Genomic DNA, 24986 nt, shown 5'->3' on the forward strand with positions numbered 1-24986 from the left:
TATTATTATTTAACCTTACAGTGTCAACCCGAGGTATATACTACCGAGACCTTTTTCATCACAATTATATCGAAATCATTAATGTTTTTATTTATAACAAAACCCATTAAGATGCAACAATAAAGTAATAAACTTTAGTTTACCTGAAAAGAAGAATCTTCTCTCACCCACTACCAAACAAGCATTCATGTCTGAGATCTTGAAGAATGAGTTGGTGGTTTAAGTTCTACTCTGTCTACGTCCCTTTCCCCTGATACTTTATTAAAAATTATCTTAATTTTAACTAATTACCTTTTGAATATTCAGTTTAACAGCTTTATGGGCATTTCTAACACCCCTTTATTCCCTAAGTTTTTGAAGGGTTTGCTCTCCAAACAGTCTCTCATCCCCTCAAATTTTAGAGGAGTAAATAGTATATCTTTAAATTTAAGGATATATTATTCACCCTCTTAAAACACTATAAATTTTTCACTTTAGTCCCTACAACTATATATGTTTGACAATAACATAAATAACTTTTTATATCTCATTTTTAGTACTTATTGTTATATTTCTTAAAATTATTTAAAATTATTTTATTATTATTTTATTAACACCTTTTATTATAAGGTGTTATTTTATATTATAATGCATAATATAATATATATTACAATTTATATTATAATATATTATATTTCTTAAAATTATTTTAATTTAAATTATTTTATTAACACCTTTTATTATAAGGTGTTATTTTATATTATAATGTATATTATAAAATATATTATAATATATATAAAACATAAAAATAATAATATATATAATGTTCTTATAATTTACATATTTTAAAGTACTTATTGTTATATTTCTTAAAAATAATAATATATAATGTTCTTTCTTTTTTGTCATCCTTTAGATTCAGTATTGCAAAGTAAACTAATTCAGTATTTCAATATGTTTTTCTTTAATCCAAACAATCACTTTTCTATTTTATATGGTATATAATTAAATTTAAATGAATTAATATATATAGTGTACTCTTAATATTGATATATATTAAATGATACTTTCTACTCATAAATATTTTTGATCATTTATATATTTTTATAAACAAAAACTTTAAATCACTGATAACAAAATTTTCATTGTGAGATTAATAGTTTTGGTAATTTATAAAAAAAATTAAAAATTAAGGCTATGTTTAAAATTTAGATATTAAGCTGTCATTATTTATTCAAAGCTTTTACCAAGACATTTTTCGTTCAAGCAAATTTTGAAATTAAAATATTTATGTATTTTATATGGTATATATTTTATATTTAAACTATATTAATATATATATATCTATATATATATATATAAATATAACGCTTCATATTTATTAAATGAGATTTCTTACTTATATGATGTTGTAATCATTTGTATATTATCATAACAAAAAATATTTATATCATAATCACAAAAATTTGAATGTGGGACTTTTAACAGATTTAGTAATTTATAGTCGTTTAAAAAAATCAAAATATAACATATACAAAAAAACCTAAATTTTATTATATGGTTAATGTAGTTGTTTAATTTATTTTATTAATTTAAGATTAAACAAATATGGTAGAGAATATACTAATTTTTATCAAATCTTTATTTTTCTAAATCATTAATTTTCGTATATATATATATATAATTTAGCTACGTTAGAGAATTATATAAGTAAAAAGCTTATTATATACTCCATTCGTTCCCGAAAGTAAGATTTTTTAGATTTTTTTCTTGTTCTACAAAGATAGATTTTCTATATTGTTAACGTACTTTTTTATACTTTTGAAGAACATCAATTGAGAATATTTGAATTGATTAAATTTCATTGGTGGAATTTATTAGAAAGAGTATAATAAAGTAAAAAATAAATTAAAATTATAAACATTTATTAAATTCTTAATAAGCATGAATACTCTAGAAAATCTTACTTTCAGGAACAGAAAAAATATTTAGATGGACCAACATATTTCTTTAAGGATTCTAAGACTCGTTGTGGTGATGACACATGACTAAATTTCTTTAAATTTCTTTGACAATAATTATATAGCAACAAATCTATAGTTACAATTATTAACAAAAAAAATATCACCACATATTACACATATGTGTCATCATCACAATGAGTCTTAAAATCCTATAGCAACAAATTTATAGTTAAAAATAAATTTCTTTAAATTTATAGTTATAACAAATCTATAGTTACAACAAATCTATAGTTAATAGGAAAAAACCTATAAGGATTCTAAGACTCATTCTTTAAATTTCTTTGACAATAATTATATAGCAACAAATCTATAGTTACAATTATTGACAAAAAAATATTCATAGTTACAATTAAGAAAAAAAAACCTTAAATTATAAAGTAAAAATTATAATCTATAGTTTCACTCTCATCAATCAAAGTGATTGGTTGAGTTGTATACACTTTCTTTAGTTTTAATTTCTTATCTACAATCTTTAAAAATATCAATTATGCTTTAAGTCAATTTCTAAAACTACAACAAAATGAATAAAAATACCAATCATGCTGTACTTATGTAGGAAAAATATACAGCCACATTAGATACATTTACAACAAAAATTATACAAAAAAAAGTACACAGCACAAAATTTTAAACTATATCTCAACCAATCACCTCAATGAATCCACAAGTTAGACAAGCTTTCTTTAATTTATGTATATAATAAATGAATTTTTGCTACCGACTAATTTACGTTCCCCTAATTTACTGCATTTTAGTCATAAAATAAAATTAATGGATAGCCAAATCGGCCATAATTGGTTTGATTTCTTCCCAAATTATGCTAACTTGTTTCCTAAAACAATAACGATATCGTCGTTGAAACAACTTTTTTGAGTAAGAATTCTTACACAGAGTTGGTTTAAAATTAAAAGCCACCATCTGTCGTTCGACTCTTTATATATGGTAAACCCGTCATCTTCGCTCTTGCTCTTGCTCTCTCATAGCCTAGCCTGCCCTTTAGGTGCCTATATAAACAATGCCACACACACTCATTGAGTCCCAAACCAAAGGCCCTTAACTATCTCTCTTTCTCTCTATCTATCTCTTGTTCTGTACGAAAACAGAGAACAATATATTTAAAAAAAAAGAAAAAAAAAAGAAAAAGGAGAGAAGATGGGTATAATGATGGTGATGTTTGGTCTTCTTTTGATCATTGTATGCATCTGCTCTGCTCTTCTCCGATGGAATCAGATGCGTTATTCCAAGAAAGGTCTCCCTCCTGGAACCATGGGCTGGCCAGTTTTTGGTGAAACCACCGAGTTTCTCAAACAAGGACCAGATTTCACGAAGAACCAAAGACTCAGGTACAAAGAAGTTTTTCCAGAAAAAAATTCCCCATACTACAATCTAAAAAATATCATTTTATCTATTTTATTTTAGTTTTTTCTTCTAAAATAAATATATTAAACGTTTTTTTTTTGTCTTGATGATGATTTTGGATCATATAAGATATGGGAGTTTCTTCAAATCTCACATTCTTGGTTGCCCAACAATAGTCTCAATGGACGCAGAGCTCAATAGATACATTCTAATGAGCGAGTCGAAAGGATTAGTCGCTGGTTACCCACAATCCATGCTCGATATTCTAGGGACATGCAACATCGCTGCTGTTCACGGCCCGAGCCACAAGCTCATGAGAGGCTCATTGCTCTCTCTAATAAGCCCAGCCATGTTGAAAGATCATCTCTTGCCTAAGATTGATGAGTTCATGAGAAGCTATCTTTGTGGTTGGGATGAGCTCGAGACCGTTGATATCCAAGAAAAGACCAAACATGTACGTTTTTGCCTTTCTTTCTCCTTTCTTTGTTTTTAAACATTGAATCTGCATCTCTGGCCTGTTTCTGTATTGTGGATTTAATGTTTTCATTGTCAGATAAGTTTATAATTTTTGATATATTATATTTTTCACACTTTAAAGAGATTATTATAATATATTTATATGTCCATGTTTAGTGTATTATTAGTTCATGTTTGGTGCCTGCAGGGGTAGAATCGAAATTGTCAATCTGTTAATGCCTGGATCTTTTTTTTCCTCTTTTTAGTGAAAATATTATGTTTACTTATATTCGTTATTGTTGTTGTTGTTGTTGTTGTTGTTATGCAGATGGCATTTTTATCATCATTGTTACAAGTAGCAGAGACTTTGAAAAAAACAGAGGTTGAAGAATATAGAACAGAGTTCTTCAAGCTTGTTGTCGGAACTCTTTCGGTCCCAATCGATCTCCCAGGAACGAATTATCGCTATGGAGTCCAAGTAAATACTCGAATAGTGACATCTACAAACATAAAAGATGAAAAAATGAAAAATTTCTAACGATTTTTTTGGTTGCTTTTCAGGCAAGAAACAATATCGATAGGTTATTGACAGCACTTATGCAAGAACGAAGAGGGTTAGGAGAAACATTCACAGACATGTTGGGTTACTTGATGAAGAAGGAAGATAACAAATACTTGTTAACTGATAAGGAGATTAGAGATCAAGTAGTAACGATTCTGTATTCGGGTTATGAGACTGTCTCTACAACTTCCATGATGGCACTTAAGTATCTCCATGATCACCCTAAAGCTCTTGAAGAAATGAGAGTATGTTCTTAAGAAACACTATACCCGATTGTAGGTTTCTAGGTTTTGACCCGGTTGGTTATTGATTCTTTGTTTTGAATTGCAGAGAGAACATTTGGCTATTAGAGACCGAAAACGACCTGACGAACCACTCAATCTCGACGATATTAAATCGATGAAATTCACTCGAGCTGTAAGCATCTTTTCCAACACAAATTAAATTATTAATATTTATAGTTCTTGATATTGACATTGTGATTTAATATTATTTTGGACCATTTCTAACAGGTGATCTTTGAGACATCAAGATTGGCAACGATTGTCAATGGTGTCCTAAGGAAAACTACTCACGACTTGGAACTCAACGGTAAGAGTATAATGATTTCGATTGTTAAAACTTCATGAATTTTATCATTTTTTTTTTTTTGGTGTCTTTGTGGACCTTATATTACATCAATTATTTACAAATATAAAATCAACCAATCCAGCAAAGCAATCATCTCCCTGTGACCCTCCATGGTGTTATTTCAATTATTTTGACAGAGGAGAAAATCAACCTTTACGATCTTAATAAAAATTACTCTATATGTATTAATAGGTATTTTATAATAATTACAGGGTATTTAATCCCAAAGGGTTGGAGAATTTATGTATACACAAGAGAGATCAACTATGATACATCTCTATATGAAGATCCAATGATCTTTAACCCATGGAGATGGATGGTAAGTATTTGCAATACTCAGTTTTTTTGTGCTCTAGTATTTTGTTCTTTGAAAACTTTTGGCTCACATAGAGAGTTTCTTTGGATTTTTAAATATGCAGGAAAAGAGCTTGGAAACAAAGAGCTATTTCTTACTCTTTGGAGGTGGAGCAAGACTTTGCCCTGGAAAGGAACTAGGAATCTCTGAAATTTCCAGCTTCATTCACTACTTTGTTACAAGATACAAGTATGTTCTTCACCCATGTTTGTTTAGTGTGCAAATATATGATTTTGTTGTTGTTGTGATTGATGATTTGAGACCTTAATATTTGGATTTGAATTTTTGTGCAGATGGGAGGAGAAAAGAGGAGAGAAGCTAGTGGTGTTTCCAAGAGTTTCTGCACCAAAAGGATACCATGTTAGGGTTTCACCTTACTGACTTTGTTTTGTCCTAATATTGAAATTATGTTATAATCAATTAACGGTCTTTTGTTAGGGTTACTTAACCTATTTTATCTCTCGAGTTCTTAGAGAAGTTGGATAATGTACAGAGAGGAATATAGAAGCCAAAAAAAAAAATAAGTATTGAAATGTTGAGCTGTCTTTTAACTTGTAAAGTTGTACTTGTACACATAATTTTTACATTGCATAATTATTGTCTGAATAATGACCGTTTTAATTCCAGTTACAATAGTTTTCCTTTCACTTGGATGATGCTCAACAAGTGTTTTCGCGAATCTGAAAATCACAAAAGTAGAAGTAACATAGATCATAATTACTAATTAGGACACCCCTCCCCTCCCCCCTCCCCCCCCCCCCAAAAAAAAAGAAAAAAATCTTTTCACAATAAGATACATAATTAATTACATCATTTGTGAAATGATTTATGATTAGATAATTGGTCGTGATTTGATGGGCTTGATAAGCCCATTATACATTATAGCCCATAGTGTTGACCAAATTTTAAGACGAATATTTATAAGAAAAGCACAACCCAATAAAGCACTTTCAAATTATTATGAGTTAATGACGTTAGGTAGCCGAACTCAAGATTTTAGCCATTCTACTAATTAAGTTTTACTCCAAAGGCTCCATTCCTACTATGAAAAAACATGGAACTCTCTGAAACTAACGCGGAGGGAGTCGAACCTCGAACGAGTCAAGTGATCATTAAGTATTATTTTGTCAAATCTCACAGATGCATCTCGTGTATATGCCAGAATAGCTAATTTTTTTTTTAATATCAGAAATGAATTTAGTTTCTTACGTCATTAGAGATATTTTCTTTGATGCTTATCGAATATTAAATTAAGTATAAGCTTCATGAAAAGCTTCCAAATTGGAGTATATATATATATAGTTTATCAAAGGAATATCCAAAACCACAATTAGGATTATAAAAGAACTAACTACAATTCATAACTCTGATGATAATTTAACTTGTAATGAAACATCATCTTCTAAATTTCGTGAACAAGGGAAGTTGCCATCTCCAAGGTACAAAGATTTTTTAATCTAATTTTAAAGTTCAAATCTTGATTTTTTAAAAGGTTGAATCGGCTTAACCAATTCAAGAAAACCCTAACATTACCATAAATGTTGTTACGGATAGCCGAAAGGCCACATGGATACAAGGTGAGTCATCGATGTTTTATTGTATGTAAGGCATTTTCTGATTTTACTATTGCCCGAAATAGAATACACTTCAATAGGCCTATTATTTTAAGCATAATATAAATATTTTAATTTATCAATAAACTATTTAAGAATTATCTCTTAAAGCATGCTTGCCTTTTTCATTATTTTATTTCACAGGTGTTGAGGTTCAACTGGCTGATATTTTCGAGAAAAAAAGAACCCACTAGTATTTTTTTATAATATATAGTTATATACTTTCCCCAAGAACTGAATCCAAAACTCAGTTATGCTTATGCGATGATGTCTAAAAAGCTTTTCAAGTGTCAAAAGATAAAACATTGTTGTTCAAGAATAATTGTTAGTGGTGACGAATAAATTTATTGTACGGATCTATGTATGGATTTGGTAATATGGTACTTGTAAAATCCTAATTGGGTAAGAAAAATAATGAGCTGGTTCTCATTATGTATCAACACATGTTTGAAGGATAGTGGCTTACCAAGATTGTTTCCGTGATTGTGGAACTCAAGTTAAAACTTATATAATAAATAAGGCTAATAATAGTCCATAAACTCACATATGACATGATTAACTATAGGGTCTTTAACTAAAGTAAATGAAATAAAAAATAAATAACTAAACACCCATAAACAGTAAGAGGTGGCTGTTACTAAGCATATATAGATACACATAATACATATATATATACACGCACATGTTCAACCACAAACATGAACATAATAGAGCAAATCACAGAGTCTTACATGCACACATATAGACATAAGTTGTAGTATACTGGCTTGCGTGTGAAATTGTTTCTGAGGATCGAAGAGATATGCTTTATTGGGGAGTTGATCAAGTCCATCACCCAAACCATGATCAGGATCCTTATAAACAACAGCAACAACAAGGATGTAGAAAGGGACCATGGACACCTGAAGAAGACAAGCTTCTCGGTGAGTATGTTTCTTCGAATGGGGAAGGAAGATGGAGCACTGTTGCTAAGTCTGCAGGTAAAATATTTTGATTTTCTCATTGCTACATATATATTAGCTTCTATATATACATAGTATGTACATGTTTCTCATCTGATTTCCATCGGTTCTATAGCTTGTGTAGACATATTAAGAAGCAAATCTTTTTCCCAAAAAAGAAGAAGCAAATCTAGACTGTTTTACTCCATTGACATAGATCTTCTTTCTTATCAAATAGTAGTTTCTTTGGTAGATTTAATCAACAATTACATAGAAGTAATCCAATTAGTTAGTATACATATGCTTTAATGACGATCAATAAAAGACAAGTGGAGAGATCATATATGATACTATGGTTCTAGTTGACTTAATGAAGAGTTTGATAATACATTTCATTCTTGTTTTCTTTCGTCTTTAGATATATATAAGCAAGTCTTACACTTTTCATGGTTAGAAATGGGACAGTGTCATGGTGGAATACGCTTTTAGTGTTTTTTTTTTTGAAAATCGAAAACTGATTCTTATTATTCCTTATATTGGGGGAGTTGACTTCGATCAGTTAGGCATTCTTTTAACAGATATTACCTTTTTATTCGAACAATTTGGTCGAGATAATGTAAAATAGAATATATTCATATACACTCATGTTATATAGATAAAGATCATCAAGTTTTTTTTTTTTTTGTTAAAAGGCTTATAAAGATCATCAAGTTGCCATATATTTGTACACATTCATGTTTTGTCAAGCCCATTCTTAGTGCTCTTTTCAATATTTGTTGTTTATGTCTTGGAACTGAAAATCAGGGTTGAATAGAAGTAGCAAGAGCTGTAGACTAAGGTGGGTGAACTACTTGAGGCCAGGGCTTAAGAGAGGTCAAATTACTCCTCAAGAAGAAGGAATCATCCTTGAACTTCATTCTCTATGGGGTAACAAGTAAGCTCCTTTCTTCTTTTGTTTTTGTTGAAAACGTTCATTAAATGCCAAACTCTAAGAGCATCTGCATCGCGGGTCTCTAAAGGGAGGGGCCCACAATTTTGCAAAAAACGGTATACAAAGTGTGCACAATAAGAAATGTGTGTTGTGTGTTTTTTGTACTGTTTACGGGTCCACCGAAACATGGCAGTCTGCGATTGGTGTATTTTTTATTTATTTTTATTTTTTTTAATCAGGAAAAAAAATAAGAGACTTTAGCGATGTAGATGCTCTAAACGGATACCAACATAGTACATACTAGTTATCTGACAGCATGATTGGTATATACACAAATAGTTTTTACTCATAATATGCATGAGTCACTATTGCATGGTATTTTACGTTAACTTTATGTACGGATTCAAACACTTCATGGAAATGCATTTTAATATAATCTTAACAAAAAAAAATATAGGTGGTCTACAATCGCAAGATATATACCAGGACGAACTGATAACGAAATCAAGAACTATTGGAGAACACATTACAAGAAAAAAGAAAAATCTTTTTCAAAGCAAGAAAAACTCAGAAGATCCCGGAAACAATTTGATCTAAAACCACAACCGCAACTGCAGAATCAACAGTCTAAGCTGGTGTCTGAAGACCACATAAATCTCGACAACAAACAAAACATAGCTACATATTTCTCTTACCCGACTAGTGTCTACAATGACAAATTTCATATGCCTCAAAACGTTGCAGCAACCTCAAGCGACCACTCCATGATTGATGAAGGTAACTTCTGGTGCAGCTTGTGGAGTCTAGAAGACGATGATCCACATGGTGGCTCAGAACAGAGAACAACTACTAGTATTGCTGAGAAGTTTAACGGCGGCGGAAATGAGGCTCCGTAGTGTGGATCATGGGATTATAGTTATAATGAATTTTATAATGGAGGCTATATTTTTTAATTATGTAAGGAGATATACAGACAGATCTGTCTTCATAATCTACGGATATCTTCGTAATCGTGTAGTTTAACCTTTTTAACGATGGATGTAACATATTTCCTGAAGTTTAAAATTGATTTCTTGACTATAGTATAAAATGTGGCAGAATATATGTTTATAAGAAATACAGTATAATAGAATTTTTAAAATACAATAGTTTGATGAACTAATATAAAATATATATATTATTAATAAGATTATTTATATCTTTACTATTATTTGCAAATTGGTTTTTCGCAAAAGTTAGACAAGTTAAAATCATTGTTACCTTTAAACAATTAATCATAAATATTTAATTAAAATCAAAATTAAGAAAAAATAAATAAATAAATAAATACATGTTTTAAGAAAAAAAAATATATTTTCCTAGCTTTTTTTTTTGTTGATGCGATCGTTAAATATGATATCTTAATGGTTTATTTTACAAACATATTAACTTATATTCTTTTTTAACGGCATAAATTTATATTCTCAATTTATTAAAAATTAGGATCAATCTACATTTTTCAGTTTACTCTTTTCCATATATTTTAATATTATAGATCAGGATGTTTGTGTTAATCCATGACACATCTAAATATTCTATATATTATGTAAACTTTTATAATGTCATGTACACTTTTATAATTTATTTAAACATTTGGGTTTCAAAAAAAACTACCCCATGCTTATAGTACTTGTAGTATATACTAATATACTCATTTAGTTTGGGTTTTGAATTGCTTTACATATACTGATATACATAAGGAAGTGATAGATGTTATATTTCGTATATAAAGATGTTATATATTAGTGTTTCCAGATTTATTTTACCTAGTTAAAAGTATTTAAACATTTGATCTTTAATTTATTATTAAAAATGTTAAATGTATGAACATTTCTAAATTAAATTTAGGAAATAAAAAGTATTTATGTTATGATAAAAAGGTTTGATATATAAATTTTGATTTTCAGTTTTTTACTAAATACTTTGAACCTATAAAAAATAATTCATTGGTGAACTTTAATAAAAATATCTATTTGTAAATATTTGTAAAATTATTATGCCCGGGGTAAAATATCTACTATGTTATTTGAAAAGTTAGTCACAAATCATTTTCACATTTAAGGATTTGGTTGTAACAATTTCCAATCCCATGCAAAGAGAAATTAAAACGGACTAAATTATAAATAACCATAAGCTAAAAGGCTAAAAATTATTATAATAGGTCCACGGGCAAAGGCGTAGTGTTAGGTAAATTACATGGGGTACATTTAACAATTAAACCAATAAAGTATCAATATGAAATGTTAGTTTTGTTTCTGTCACAATTACAAACTGAAGTTTATGAGAAAAGTAATATACTTATTTTGTTTTTTTAATGGAAATTAGTGATCGTACCCCATTCGTGATTACAGAATAATTCATCGATAGTAGATAACTTCATTCACATCTTGTACAAAATAGTTGGATGATATTTTTAAATTTATAGCCTTAACACTTTCTATAAGAAATAGCATCATCTCAAGTAAACTTTTATGAGATGGGCTAAATCTGGACTTTTTTAAATGGGCTTGGTGACCGCTGTGTACTCAACAAACTCTAAGCCCTCAACTTCCCACTGCGCTTTCTGCTTCTTCAAGATGTTTGTAACAGCCACCACAAGCAAATGTTACTGTCAGACTGGTACAACAAATATCTTCAGAGTATATATATAAGCTCTCATAGCTCCAATAACCAGGAGTCAGGACTCAGGAACTTGCGCGCGTGGTTGAAGATTCAACATCAACATTTACTTGTCGTGGTTGTTGCAAAGCTCTGCTGGAGGAGCATCATCGAGGTGTGAAGTAGAGAGCACATCTTACCACTATCCACTGGATATTACAGTGCTGGCAACGTCTCAAATATGATATGAACGTGTGCGTTTGATTGATGCTGGCGGCAAGTAAGTTTTTGCTGATGACAAGTGACAGCATGGAAAGATGGATTTAGCTTGTTGATAAAAGCACACTGAAGTGTTGTAGAAGCATACAATGACTTGATCGAAGGAAAAGGAAACTTTAGAAACATGTATGCTTAATTTGTTATTTTTAAAGGTCTTCATATTACTTTTTTGTATTTTTGGTTTACAAAGAAAACTAGAAAAGATTAAAGTAGAGGATGCAAGAAAAAGAAAAACAAAAGAAAACAAAAGCCTATCTTCAAGAAACATGTATGCTTATAGAAATGAACTTTGAGATTCTGTGATATCATGTAGAAATTAGTATGATTGATTATCTTACATAATCTTACACATCACATATACATGCAAAGTGAGAATCGTGCCAAGAGTAATTACATCTAATAAGTTAGTTCTTATAATTTTCGTCTGTAATTTGATATATGGAAGTTGATACATTTGTATGATTGCTAATTGTTCTAATAATACATTTTGTGTGGTCATTCAACCCACTTGGATATAATAACCGAGCTCCTTTTTTAAAAGAGGTTCGATTCATAGTTCAAAAATTATTGTGATGGATGCTCCAAAGGGAAAAAGGTTGGAAAGGTTGATGGTGTAAATTGGAGCATGCAAGAATGGTGCCCAATTATATATATTCACAGCATCTTCCCTAATCCTCAACTAACTTTATTTTGGTTTAATAATCTTCTCATGCTTTAGTTATTTTAGGAAACTCTTATTGTTTTCTAGCACAATTTGTGTATTATTAAAGATGTTCTACTGCTTTGATCTCTTTTCACCTGACTGTCTTGAAAACAAATTTCAATCATGATAATTTTTCTATTTATTTTTCTACGTATATAGCTAGTTTTTTTTTTGCCAAATAATCAAATATATTTTTTTATAATAAGATTAAAATCACATTAATCCCATTTTTATTATTATTGGTCAAAATTGTAGACTGTGGTTTAGACTGCACCACAAATAACAACTGTGTAAGTACATATGTTTTGTTTGGATCTCCATAGAAATATGTAGATTAGTGTGAGTAGAAACTTACATATTTGTGGTAGGGACGGTTTTTCTCTTTGAAAATGTTAAGAAATTTATATCAAAGATAAGACAATATATAAAATAAGATACGCCAATCCAATATTATGTGTAAATTCATAAAATTAGCATGAAGAGCATTGGGTATATAAAAGATGATGTCCCTAAATCTCACTAAAGGGTCAATAGTAATATACAAACTACTTTTGTCTTCGGAATTCCAACATCGTGTAAGAGTTCCCCTTTGGCCTACATATGTGGTACCACATCTACTTGATTCTTCATATATATCTATATATACACAAGGAGCATGTCATCCATCATCCTAGTAACTACATCTTATAATTAACCCCACTAATGAAAAAAAATCTTTATCGTAGATAGAACTTTTCTACTATTCTTTGTCTGACAAAAATATGTTATGTTTAAAATTGTTACAATCCGGACCGCGAAATCGGATGGTCCCCAACCTTTGATAGCTCAGCGTGAGATTTGAATATTAGAGTTTAGTACCATTTGGAAGCATATATGCATTTTGGTCCCCATAATCTTCGATATATAAGTGGGTAATTAGTACACAAACTTTCGGAAGTTGGTAATGGTACACAGTTTTCACTAAATATAAATAAAAGTGAGAAAATATTATATTTTAGTGGACCACATTTGAATGTGAACCCATGAAAGGTCTACCGCGCTCAGATTTTAGTACTAATCTAGTACTAAAACGCATTAACCCAATTTAACGCATTATTAATTTGCGATGGACCACATGTTAATAATATGTATACAGGACTATATATATATATATGCACTTACACAAACTTAGACCATATGTACGTGTATTGGATTGTGCATATGTATATATATTATCCCATGCATTTGTATACATTATATAAAACACTTGTCTAAGTATACATTTTATGTCAATTACCATATAGAACCCCTATAGTTTGGCCTTCTATGTGATGGTCAATCTTCTTAGATTTTATGTTCAAAGTAAGTTTCATCGTTTTTCCTCGTATGCATTTGAATTGGCCCTTGTAGATGATATAAGCCAAATTCTTAAGCCACTGGTGTACCTTATATGAAAAACAATTTTATAAACTGTATATATCTTGTTTATCAAAGTAGTTGTAAATTTTACAAAAAAAAAAAAGTTGTAAATCATTGCATTACAAAAATTTCAGTTTTTTATAGAAAAGCTTAATCTCTAATTTAAAGAGAACATTAATTAGTGGGACGGAAATAACTTGGGATCATTTAAGCGACTAGCAAAATAACATCGATGGTTAGTTTACAAAGAAGGGAGAAAATTGTTGGTTTCACACTTCTTTTATCTGTACTAGAAGTGTAACTTCTTTTTATAATAAGTTTTATTTTATAGTACATCTAAATTATTAGAACCGAGAATTATTATTAGTCAATGTGTCTGCTTTCACTTCCCCTAATTGTATCATTTGGTACTTTTTTTTTTCATTTGCTTTTGCGTGTGTGACGAATTTATGTAGAGTAAGTTCACATAAATAGAAATTTACATAAAAACTTTTTGAGCAATTTCTCATCTTACTTTACTTTTCTTCTTTTTAAGAGAGAGAAACTAGGGTTTTTTCTTCTTCATTTTTCTGGTCAAAGTTCTAATTCTTTCAGCCCTGGCTTTGGTTTCTTGACGAAGATTTTGAAGAAATGGGAAGGGGAAGGGTTCAGCTACGGCGGATCGAGAACAAGATAAGGAGACAAGTGACATTTTCAAAGAGAAGAACGGGTTTGGTGAAGAAAGCTCAAGAGATCTCAGTGTTATGTGATGCTGATGTTGCTTTGATTGTCTTCTCCCCTAAAGGCAAGCTCTCTGAGTACTCTGCTGGTTCCAGGTTCGAATTCTTTCCTAAATAACTAATTTACTTCGGATCTTATTTTACCCTCTTACTTTTCGTTTTTATGATTGCAAATCTTTTTTATGAGCAAACCGCTAGTACTATTGGGAACAAAACCTCATAGGTTTTATGCTGTAATCTATTTTTATCTATCTACATAGGAATATCAGCTTATATTTCATGTTTTGACAGATCGGGGAAAATGTTTTATAGGTTTTAGGCTTTTAGCTAGTGGAGAATGTGAAATTGGCTGAGATATTTTGATTACATAGATGAATTTGTAGCCATGTATGTGTATGTGAGAGATTAATATACACATGTTGAATTCTTGCATCTCTGCTTAGTTCTTGCATCTCTAAACTAGAGATGAACATGCAAAATGAAATATTGTATATCATATATAAATCAAATTAACAGAGGTAAGTAGATACAACTGACATCAAACCATAACTGTGAGATATAACATTTCGTATGATTATATGAATTATTCAGAAACATATGGAGGAGAATATTCTAACTGTAAACCAAACTTAAGTTGAATATACCATGAAATGATAAGAGATATTTCTTTATATTTAGGTGTGAGTTTGTTCTTCAACCTTACGGAAAAGGTTATTTATGGGAAAAAAGTTCAAGCCTTCTTTTTTTTTGTTGGAAGCATGTACAAGCCTTCTTTTTTTTGACTAAAGGCTTTTGTTTTTTAATGGAGCAAGACTTTGTTATGGAGCTTTGTGCCTTGCTTTGTCTTTTTGTTTGTCGAACCTAGGACTAACCTCGATCTTCAAATGAAAACATATACACACCCATGAAGATGTTACTTTTCTAACTTCTTAGTTATAAGCAGTATGTCAAAAATGAAACTTCTTCTAAACATGTTGTAAGAAATTTGGTTAAGTTTGATCTAATATTTATCTTAGTCTATGAAATCCCACATGTGGGGTGGTATTGGGTATATGGAAGGACTCGTTACAATCTCAAATTTCATTTCACAGTGTGTAAACTCTGCGTGTGGGCTACGTGGTCACTAATGCCTCGGTTAGAATGCTTAACCCACAGTAGGTTGTGATATCTCTTTACGAAAGGGCATGTTCTCACTCGAAATTAGTCTGGCATGCATGAAATCAAAATAGATCTGGTTCCAAATATATAGTGTTTAAAAATGTATGAAAATGTATATCAGTCTTCTCGATACTACCAAACATTAAATGTGTGATCACTATGATGGATATGAATCCAGAAATGTTTTTGTTAAATTTTACAAAACTAAAAAAAATAATAAGTGTAGAACTATATTATTTATGTTCAGTATGCGATCTGATGATAGTATCTACAAATCTGAGTGGTCATTGAAGTTTAATTAAACGATGTTTAGCATGGAGAGAATTCTCGAACGGTATGAGAGATGTTCATACGCCGGTCAAGATATTACTACACCAAGTTTGAATTCACAGGTTCTTAAGCACATCAATCAATATCTATTACATATTAATCATTGTTGTAAATTTAATATTGTCTGTCTACTTCTGGTTGTTTGTAGGGTGAGTGTTCAACAGAATGTTCGAAGCTTTTGAGGATGGTTGATGTTATGCAAAGAAGCCTAAGGTTAGAAACTTATTACTAAAGGATCTCCATCCATAAATATATAAATGCACACATATAATAAAATAAACAGAAATACCATATGACAACAATAAAAAATATTTTTGTTCTAAAATTAATACACAAAGGGAAAAATACCCAAAATAAATTAACTAAATTTTTTAAAAAAAATATTTTATATTTGGATTTAGGTTTCATAATCAGAGTTTGGGTTTAAATATTTAGGGGGTGGGATCAGGGTAAAGATTTAGGATTTTGATTGATTTAATCATTCTACTCTTAATTAGTGCTAAGAAGTTTTCTATTTTTATGTCTTGTTGTCATAGACTCATAATATTTTTCTGTGCTATCTAAGGGATTTGGCTATATAGATTGTACCTTCATTTATTAACTATTTATTTCATATCAGGCACTTAAATGGAGAAGAGGTGGATGCTCTAAGTATCAGAGAGCTTCAGGATCTGGAGATGCAACTTGATACTTCCCTCAAGAGAACTCGCTCTAGAAAGGTTATTCGCATATATCCATAAAGCATTATCTTATATCTTGTATACATGTATCCGCTGATCATTTCTACAAGTCTTTGTTTAATAATGTTTAGTGTCTGTATGCATATAGTCACACAGATATATAGATATACTACACCTAATTAATCATGTGGCTATTGTTTTGTTTTGGGAGCACAGAACCAGCTCATGGTAGAGTCCATAGCACAGCTCAAGAAAAAGGTAATATATTGGTTTAGAGACGATTACTCATTGTAATGGATTTGTACCTTGCAAACGTCTTTGCCTGTCGGTCTTTTTTCGCTATTGGGTTTGTGTGTTTGTGCTTTTTTTTTTTTGCAATTAAGAAACGCAATTTTATGTCGAGAATACTTTGAGTTTCCAACGAATTAAATTAATAAATGTGTGATCTTTTGTTGACACATATAGGAAAAGGAACTCAAAGAACTGAAGAAACAGCTAACAAAGAAGGTGAAACGGATGTCATCATATTTCGATCCTACTTAATGTGGAGTTAAATTTATGCCAAATACATTAGTCTAGGTTTTAGTCTAAAATCTCTCGATTGCATATATTTAATTTATGTGAAAACAACTACAAAAACGAAAAAAAAAATGTAACTATAACAAGTGTTGAATTTGGCAGGCTGATCCAAGAGAAGACTCTGAGCCCCAAACCCTCAACCAAGGATTAGCCTCATTGGCAACGCCACCATGCGAGCCACCGCACCCGTTTCCTGGACCTTTATCTCCCCATCGTCCTCTATCTCTTGGGTACTCTACATATTAATTTCACTTGGCTACGCATATATGAAAAATACCAACTATAATGTGTTACTATTGATTAATAATAAGAGTAAGTTGATGTTACTAATAAACATCACAAATTTATAACTTGTATCCAGTATTTGCGTACGTAGCTACTAGCAAATTGTGTATCAGTTATATGGAATGAATTAATATTGTTACTTATAGGGACACATCGCAAAGGAACGAAGATGGAGAAGTAGATGCCGGAACCCTAATTAGGCTGACAAATACAACGTTGCCGCACTGGATGCCCCGGCTCACTGGAGAATAGAGGTCCCAAGTCCATCTTGGGTTGTTAAATTTTCAGTACGTACTTAATAAGTTGAACCAAGCCAAATATCAGGATATTCTGTTTTGGCATTCTTATTATCTGCAGAAGATGTCCTCAAGTTTCAAGCTTCTAAACGAATATTATAACTTTTTTTTTATCTCAAATGTGATACTGTATATTTTATTAATGATTGTACCTTACATTTTGTGAGCAACATCCAGTATTGTGGGTTTGACTTTGTTGTGTAGTAAACTAACACAAAAATAACCGTTATATATATGCTATATATGTCTTTGTTAATATTTTGTAAATTCTTTTATTTATGTAAACACAACGGGAGAAACGAAAGAGAAAGCTAGCAGAGGTGAGCTTCAAGGATGAGTAGAATTATGAATTAGATTCTTTAATTAGTGGAAACTTTTTTTTATCTAGTCGTTCAACCAAAAGTTTATTAATGCTTTTATATTAAGAAATTACAATAAGAAATTTAGATTTTCACTCTCATAAAAAATACTTTATTAACAATTATGTAAATAAATAAACAGAAAATTCATACGAAATTTGCAAAATGGTGCAAATAGAATTATCGATATTTTTATAAAGCATGTGAACAAAAACGTTAAACATAAAACTTTCGTAAGGCATGTATATAAGTTAACCGGAGATTGTAAAACCGTGTAAATAAAACCGTTAAACATAAGTTTTTATAAAGCATGTAGAATTATTAGTTGCATCATCGTTTATGTAATCATTTTATAATTTGTAAATAATAAGTTACTGTTAAAAATCTTAGATTAACCTAAAACCCCAAAAGAATATGGTGGTCTAGTGATACTACTATAAAGAGTTTGGTTATTTTGCACACCGGTTTAAACCTTCTCATGGGGGGGTGGTGGTTAGCAGCGGTTCGGTTTGCTTTGAGCTGGGGAAATAGATCGTCTCTCAGTAATAATACCCCTGCATTTGTTTCGAAATTCAAATTTGACCCCACATGTTTTTTCCGTCTCATATGATAAATCAAATTATCAATCGATCACCCACTTACTAAACCGGTTCGAACCGGGAACGGGATCGTAATTTCAAATCCCCAGAAACGCAGAGTGATCATCATCATCAGCGATTCTCATTCCAATCACGATCAAACCTTCGCGGCGAGTAATCTCTATCGAACTCCATATAGAAATGCAGAGCGGATCGAGCTCGGCTCCGTCGCCGGAAGCGATACTAGAGTGGCTTCATAAGGAGATGGGATACCGAAGCAAATCCCACGCGCCTTCCGTCGATTCCGTGAGGAAGATCTGTAGAGGGAACATGATCCCCCTTTGGGGGTTTCTGATCAATCGAGCCAAGTCTGAGAAGACTGTTGAGATCATCAGGCGTAACATCACCGTTCATGGTAGTGTTGATGCTGTTAGTTTAGTGAAGGAGGAGAGTAAGGTCAAAGAGAGTGAAAGGGAGGTGGAGAGGTTGAGGAATCTTGTGAGGAGGCAAAGGAAGGATCTTAAAGCGAGGATGCTCGAGGTGTCGAGAGAGGAAGCTGAACGGAAGAGGATGCTTGAGGAGAGAGGTAGTTACAGGCATAAGCAAGTAATGCTTGAAGCTTATGATCAGCAATGTGAGGAGGCAGCAAGGATATTCGCTGAGTATCACAAAAGGCTACAACTTTATGTTGACCAAGCGAGCGAGAGGGAAGCTGTTTATTCCTCTGTGAGAGGAAGTAAGTCCGCGGATGATGATAGGAGTGTTAGGGAAGCTTGTGAATCACTTGCGTCGCGCATGGTTGAGAGAATATGTAACTCTTTCCCTGCTTACGAGGGAAGTGGAGTTCATTCAAATCCTGAGCTTGAAACTGCTAAGCTGAGTTTTGAGTATGATGGAGAGATATCTGATGAGATGAGAGGTGTTGTATTGAGCTGCCTGAGTAGGCCTCCTCTTCTCCTTCAGGCTATTGCTGCACACACCTTGCGCCTTAAGAACTTAATAGCGAAGGAGATAGAGAGGGTAGATGTCAGAGCTGATGCTGAAACATTAAGGTGCCTCTCTGCTTTTCCTTAAAATGCATTTCTCTTTTCTGCTGATTTCTTGAAACTGCAGAGGCAGATCATGCAATATAACATGCAAAGTGATAGTTACTTAGTCTGAGTCGTTGGCAGTTACCTTTCATTTAAATGTGTCTTATCTGGTCCATATAGGCTGTTACAGTGCTTGGTTTTACACTTGTTTTATCAATGATATTAATACTTCTCTCCTTTTGTTCTGAACGAGTTATCCGTACTCTCTGAAATTCATGTTCCAGTGTATTGATTAGCTAATGAAAGTACAGGTACAAGTACGAAAACAACCGGGTAATGGAGATTTCTTCTTCTGATGTGAGCTCGCCATTAAGTTATCAGTTTAATGGTAATGGGAAGATATCCACAGATACTCATTCCAAAGGGTCTAACAACCAGCTCCTCGAACGACAGGTTGCTCTCCTCATCTGATTTTTGGTTTCTTTCTGGTTATTTCAGGAGATCATGTTTAGCAATGGCTTAGCTTGCACTTACGGATTTTTTAGGCCAGCTGCTGCATTTAAACTAGTTGCACGATAATGATCACACGGTTATAATCCATATATCTTATCCTGTACGCATGCCTATATCCAGAAAGCACATGTTCAGCAATTTTTGGGAACTGAAGATGCGCTAAACAAAGCCGCAGAAGCTCGGGTCTTTTGTCAGAAACTTAAAAACCGTTTGCAAGGAAGTGCTGACACAGTTTCTTCACATTCACTTGGTGGAGGCACGTCACAGAATGTTAGAAATCTTAGGCAATTAGAGGTAAATGCCAGATTTTTTTTGGTTTCCAGCTTTTCATGATTTATGTTTACCTTAGTTAATCTATATATACATCTTTGCCTGTGATCTAAAACACATTCCTCTTCAACTTACCTCTTTTCTTTAGTAGTTTATACAATTAATGCTCTTATGTTTAGCACCACCAGGGTTAATTCACTCTCCAGTCTGCATTATCAAGCTAATTCAGTTATCAAGAATGTCCAGTTTAAGTTTGGTATACTTGCTTGACGGAGCTATTTAATTTTTCCTTGGCAGTTAGACGTATGGGGCAAGGAACGAGAAGCTGCTGGTTTGAGGGCTAGCTTAAATACACTTTTATCTGAAATACAACGGCTGAATAAATTATGCGCTGAAAGGAAAGAAGCTGAACATTCATTAAAACAGAAGTGGAAGAAAATTGAAGAATTTGATGCTCGCAGATCCGAACTTGTAACCATATATACTTCTCTTCTCAAGGCCAACATGGTAAATATTCTTCCAACCAATTGATTTTGTTATTGAACAAAAAACATATTAATTGCAATCGGCATAACTCTGTGTGATGTTTCGCTCAGGATGCTACTGCATTCTGGAATCAGCAGCCACTAGCTGCAAGGGAATACGCAATGGCCACTATAATTCCAGCGTGTGAGGTTGTTTCAGACATTTCGAAAAACTCTAAAGATTTTATTGAGAAAGAAGTGTCTGCTTTCTTCCAAAGTCCTGATAACACCCTCTATATGCTTCCAGCAACTCCGCAGGTCCTTATTTTCTCTCCTCATCGGCCTGATAACAATCTATTATATATATTTTACACAGAATTGGAGAGATATTATTTGGAAGATATTGAAAACTTACAAATTGAAAATTGTTCATAACTATTCGACTCTTTTTCTTCATCAGGCCCTTCTGGAGTCTATGGGAGCTAATGGGTCAACAGGACCTGAAGCTTTTGCTTCAGCAGAGAAGAATGCTGCTTTGTTGACTGCAAGAGCGGGTGCTAGAGATCCATCGGCAATACCTTCTATATACCGCATTTCTGCCGCCCTTCAGTATCCTGCGGGTTAGTCTCTTTTCTTTTCCTTCCCCAAATACATCTTGCGGCTTTAATGTAGGGCTTGTTGTAACCATTATTTCTTGCTATTTTCAGGTTCAGAGGGTTCAGATGCAAGCTTGGCATCGGTTCTAGAGTCTCTTGAGTTCTGCTTGAGGCTCCGTGGCTCCGAGGCATGTGTGTTGGAAGATCTATCAAAAGCAATCAATTTGGTGGACATACGTCAGGATTTAGTTGAAAGTGGTCGCTCTCTACTAAGTCATGCTTACAATGCCCAGCAAGAATATGAAACGTAAGTCTTGTTTCTCAGTTGTGCCATTTTATTTTTCTGCGTGATACATTCTTTATGCGAGAATACAATGTGCAGGACAACTAAGCATTGCCTAGATCTTGCCACAGAGCAAGATAATACAATAACAGAGAAATGGTTGCCTGAGCTCAAGACTGCAGTCTTGAATGCTCAAACTTCATTGGAGCACTGCAAATACGTATGGGGTTTGGTAAGTCCTTTGACTTTATAAGCTCACTATCATTGTTATTAATTATGCTTTGGACATGGTTATTATAGATTTAATTAAACACACTTTTTCATTGATGAATGGGGTTAATAAACAGCATTTTAATTGTGTATGAAATGCAGCTGGACGAATGGTACGAACAGCCTGCTGCAACCGTTGTGGACTGGGTCACGGTAGATGGACAAAACGTTGCGGCTTGGCATAACCATGTGAAATCATCCTATTGTCTTTTACGATAAGGATGAATAAACGTCCATCAGAAGTTGAAGTTGAAAGTCTATTTGAAACATTCGGTCCCAGGCACTACAAAGATTTCACCAAAAGGTACAATTGTATAGAGAACGTTTTCTATTCTCCATAGTAATTATCCACTGTTTTATTTAATAGGTCTCGAGTTTCTTTGTGGGTTTGATGATTGTTTCTACGCCTAACACTTGTGTTTTGTATAAACAAGTGGTTGAATAGCTCTGTTTTCATGGACTAAAAAAAAAAAGACATTGCACAAGTGTTAATATGTGTTACAATTTGTCTCTTGCTATCCTCAAATGTGTTACAATTTGTCTCTTGCTACCCTCAAGATCTTCTTGATCTCAAGCTGGCCTTTCTAACAGTATCATTATTAGTTCTGTTCCTGTTCCCTCCACTTCCCTTGTGGCCAATAAACAGTCCCGATGAAGACAAGTCCTTTTCATCATCAATACCCTCCTGTTTCTGCATTCTTATCATCCTTTGATCTTTCAACTCCGACACCATCTATCCATGTATCACCCGTTATCCGCGTTTAAGACTTCGACGATACCGCCTAATGCAAGAACATTCGGGCGAAAGAAAACTAGAGGCTTTCAAACTCTTTTTGAAGATTAGATTAGACCTCGAGTATGCTTCTCTTGAGAAGCTTCCTAACCGATGGTATCCAAGTGTGACTCGCCTCGTCGTCGGAGTGTGCTTTTGCAGTTGTCCTATTATCTTTTATTGAGTTTATACTGAGGCATGGACCCTCTCAGTATTTGGATTCATTGTGCTTCTGATAACAAAATACCATATAACTAGGTGATAACCCGCGCCCTGCGCGGAGCGAGGAGATTATTAATATATTAGATATTATAATATGTTGACATAATTAAAGTTATAGGCATAGTAAGAAATTCATATATAGGAAAGTACGGATTATAGCTAAGAATTTGAGTATGTGAATATAAATTTACATGTGATGGGCATGAGAATTAAATTGTATATTTGTTTGCATGCGGATAAATTATAAATATAATATTAAATGAAAGGTTTTTACTCATCACGCAAGGTTGCCATACACGATACGAACATTAATGCTCCTCTTTAAGCCCGTATATACGACATTCCTTATATGGTTATTGCGTGATGCGTTTATATGTTATGTGCACTAATAGTTCCGTGAAGGTCACGCCAAAATCAATCAGGAATATTCGTCGCTCGGTTATGGTAAGTAAGTCAATATATTTGATTGTTGTTTCCTTTTATATGTACACAATGTTATTGTGTTCACTTAATATTTGACCAAATTATCGTGTATAATAATTTGGAAGCGTGTGATCAGTTTGTTTCCTTTCTTATGAATGTTTATCCCTTTTTTTTGAATGCGTTACTTTATAAAGAAAATGTTCATAAAATTCTTTTATTTTTAAAAGGCTTTTCATAAGGAATGATCATAAAATGTTCATAAAATTCTTCCCTAAGCTTCATACGATTTGAATACGTAAAAGGCTGTTCATAAAATGTTGCATAAAAATGATAAAAAAATGTTGACTTGGCTGATAGGAATTGTTCTTCAAATGTTGCAATATAAGTGCATGAAGACAAAAGGTTTAATTTCATATAATGTTAAGGGTAGCATTATAACATACGTGAACAAAATTGTTCATAAAGAGAAATCGTAATATTAGTCGCCTCATAAGTTTGTTGCCTTTTAAAAAATAATCAATTTACTGTGTGCTTTAAATTCCGGTTTCATAAGAATCATTTCGGGTTGTAAGCATATATTATAATGCATATTAGGAATGGCATATGTTGGTAATTAATCTAGTAAAGAATGGGTTTTTTTATAAAGTTTGTGAGAGTGCATGAGAGAATGCCACATAGGAAATGGCACTCTTGTAAATCACACATGGGTTAAAGGTTTATTTCTAAGAGTGTTTCTCTTTTAATAAGAAAGGGATAAATCAGATTTAAAAATAAATATTTTTTATCAATTTGCTTTGAATTATAATGGCAACCCAACTTGGTGTTGTCTTCTTTGTTTAGTATCTTGAACAAAAGAAAAGCAACGTACTAAACATCTTCTCAACTATTTTTATAAAAAAAATTTTATTTTGTCAATTATTTAATTTGAAATATAATAAACTGTCTATAGCCATTCATTTCAGTTTTGAATTATTTTTAGAATAAAAAAAGATGGAAGTAATCACTATTAAGATGTTATTACCATTTTTGAATTTTGTCAGAAGTTATGAAGAATCAGTGTGGATCATTTGGAATTATGTTTCCAAATATGACGTGATGGTAAACAAAAATTAAGAAGAATACAATTTTGTGTATATGTTGTTATTAACAAATTACTATGTAATATCATGTAAATTAGCATGCTATCGAATAAAATAGTATAACAATTTTATAATTTGCGTGAATTTTATGCTATTGTTTAAAAGATGCGCAATAATTCATCCCCATTAGTTTATGATTTCTTCGCCACTTC

The 24986-nt window shown here is 32.1% G+C and overlaps 2 protein-coding genes and 2 pseudogenes across 2 annotated transcripts; all 4 read left to right on the top strand.

Annotated features, from left to right (window-relative positions):
- Nucleotides 1-1904: 1904 nt before the first annotated feature.
- Nucleotides 1905-6102, top strand: LOC106363995 (cytochrome P450 85A2). Its single transcript, XM_013803643.3, has 9 exons — nt 1905-3346; nt 3492-3816; nt 4147-4296; nt 4380-4625; nt 4711-4797; nt 4893-4971; nt 5223-5329; nt 5430-5554; nt 5659-6102. Exons 1-9 carry the CDS (start codon nt 3156-3158, stop codon nt 5744-5746), a joined length of 1398 nt encoding a protein of 465 aa, XP_013659097.2. The 5' UTR covers nt 1905-3155; the 3' UTR covers nt 5747-6102.
- A 79-nt stretch (nt 6103-6181) lies between these two features.
- On the top strand, nt 6182-9803 carry LOC106363994 (annotated as a pseudogene).
- A 4170-nt stretch (nt 9804-13973) lies between these two features.
- LOC106363991 (truncated transcription factor CAULIFLOWER A-like) lies at nt 13974-18921 on the top strand. Its single transcript, XM_048739326.1, has 7 exons — nt 13974-14682; nt 16058-16136; nt 16223-16287; nt 16694-16793; nt 16971-17012; nt 17220-17261; nt 17436-18921. The coding sequence occupies exons 1-7, from the start codon at nt 14498-14500 to the stop codon at nt 17577-17579; spliced, it is 657 nt and encodes a 218-aa protein (XP_048595283.1). The 5' UTR covers nt 13974-14497; the 3' UTR covers nt 17580-18921.
- A 13-nt stretch (nt 18922-18934) lies between these two features.
- Nucleotides 18935-22796, top strand: LOC106365835 (annotated as a pseudogene).
- The last annotated feature ends 2190 nt before the right edge of the window (nt 22797-24986 follow it).

This window comes from Brassica napus, chromosome A9, assembly GCF_020379485.1.
Source record: "Brassica napus cultivar Da-Ae chromosome A9, Da-Ae, whole genome shotgun sequence".
Taxonomy (NCBI): Eukaryota; Viridiplantae; Streptophyta; class Magnoliopsida; order Brassicales; family Brassicaceae; genus Brassica; species Brassica napus.

Bases quoted from the DNA above. Each gene is read 5' to 3' on its own strand.
- LOC106363991 (XM_048739326.1), top strand. From the start codon at position 14,498: ATGGGAAGGGGAAGGGTTCAGCTACGGCGGATCGAGAACAAGATAAGG. The intron at 14,683-16,057 runs GTTCGAATTCTT...AACGATGTTTAG, and splicing joins GAGTACTCTGCTGGTTCCAG to CATGGAGAGAATTCTCGAAC. The intron at 16,288-16,693 runs GTTAGAAACTTA...ATTTCATATCAG, and splicing joins GTTATGCAAAGAAGCCTAAG to GCACTTAAATGGAGAAGAGG.
- LOC106363995 (XM_013803643.3), top strand. From the start codon at position 3,156: ATGGGTATAATGATGGTGATGTTTGGTCTTCTTTTGATCATTGTATGC. The intron at 3,347-3,491 runs GTACAAAGAAGT...GGATCATATAAG, and splicing joins ACGAAGAACCAAAGACTCAG to ATATGGGAGTTTCTTCAAAT. The intron at 5,555-5,658 runs GTATGTTCTTCA...ATTTTTGTGCAG, and splicing joins TACTTTGTTACAAGATACAA to ATGGGAGGAGAAAAGAGGAG.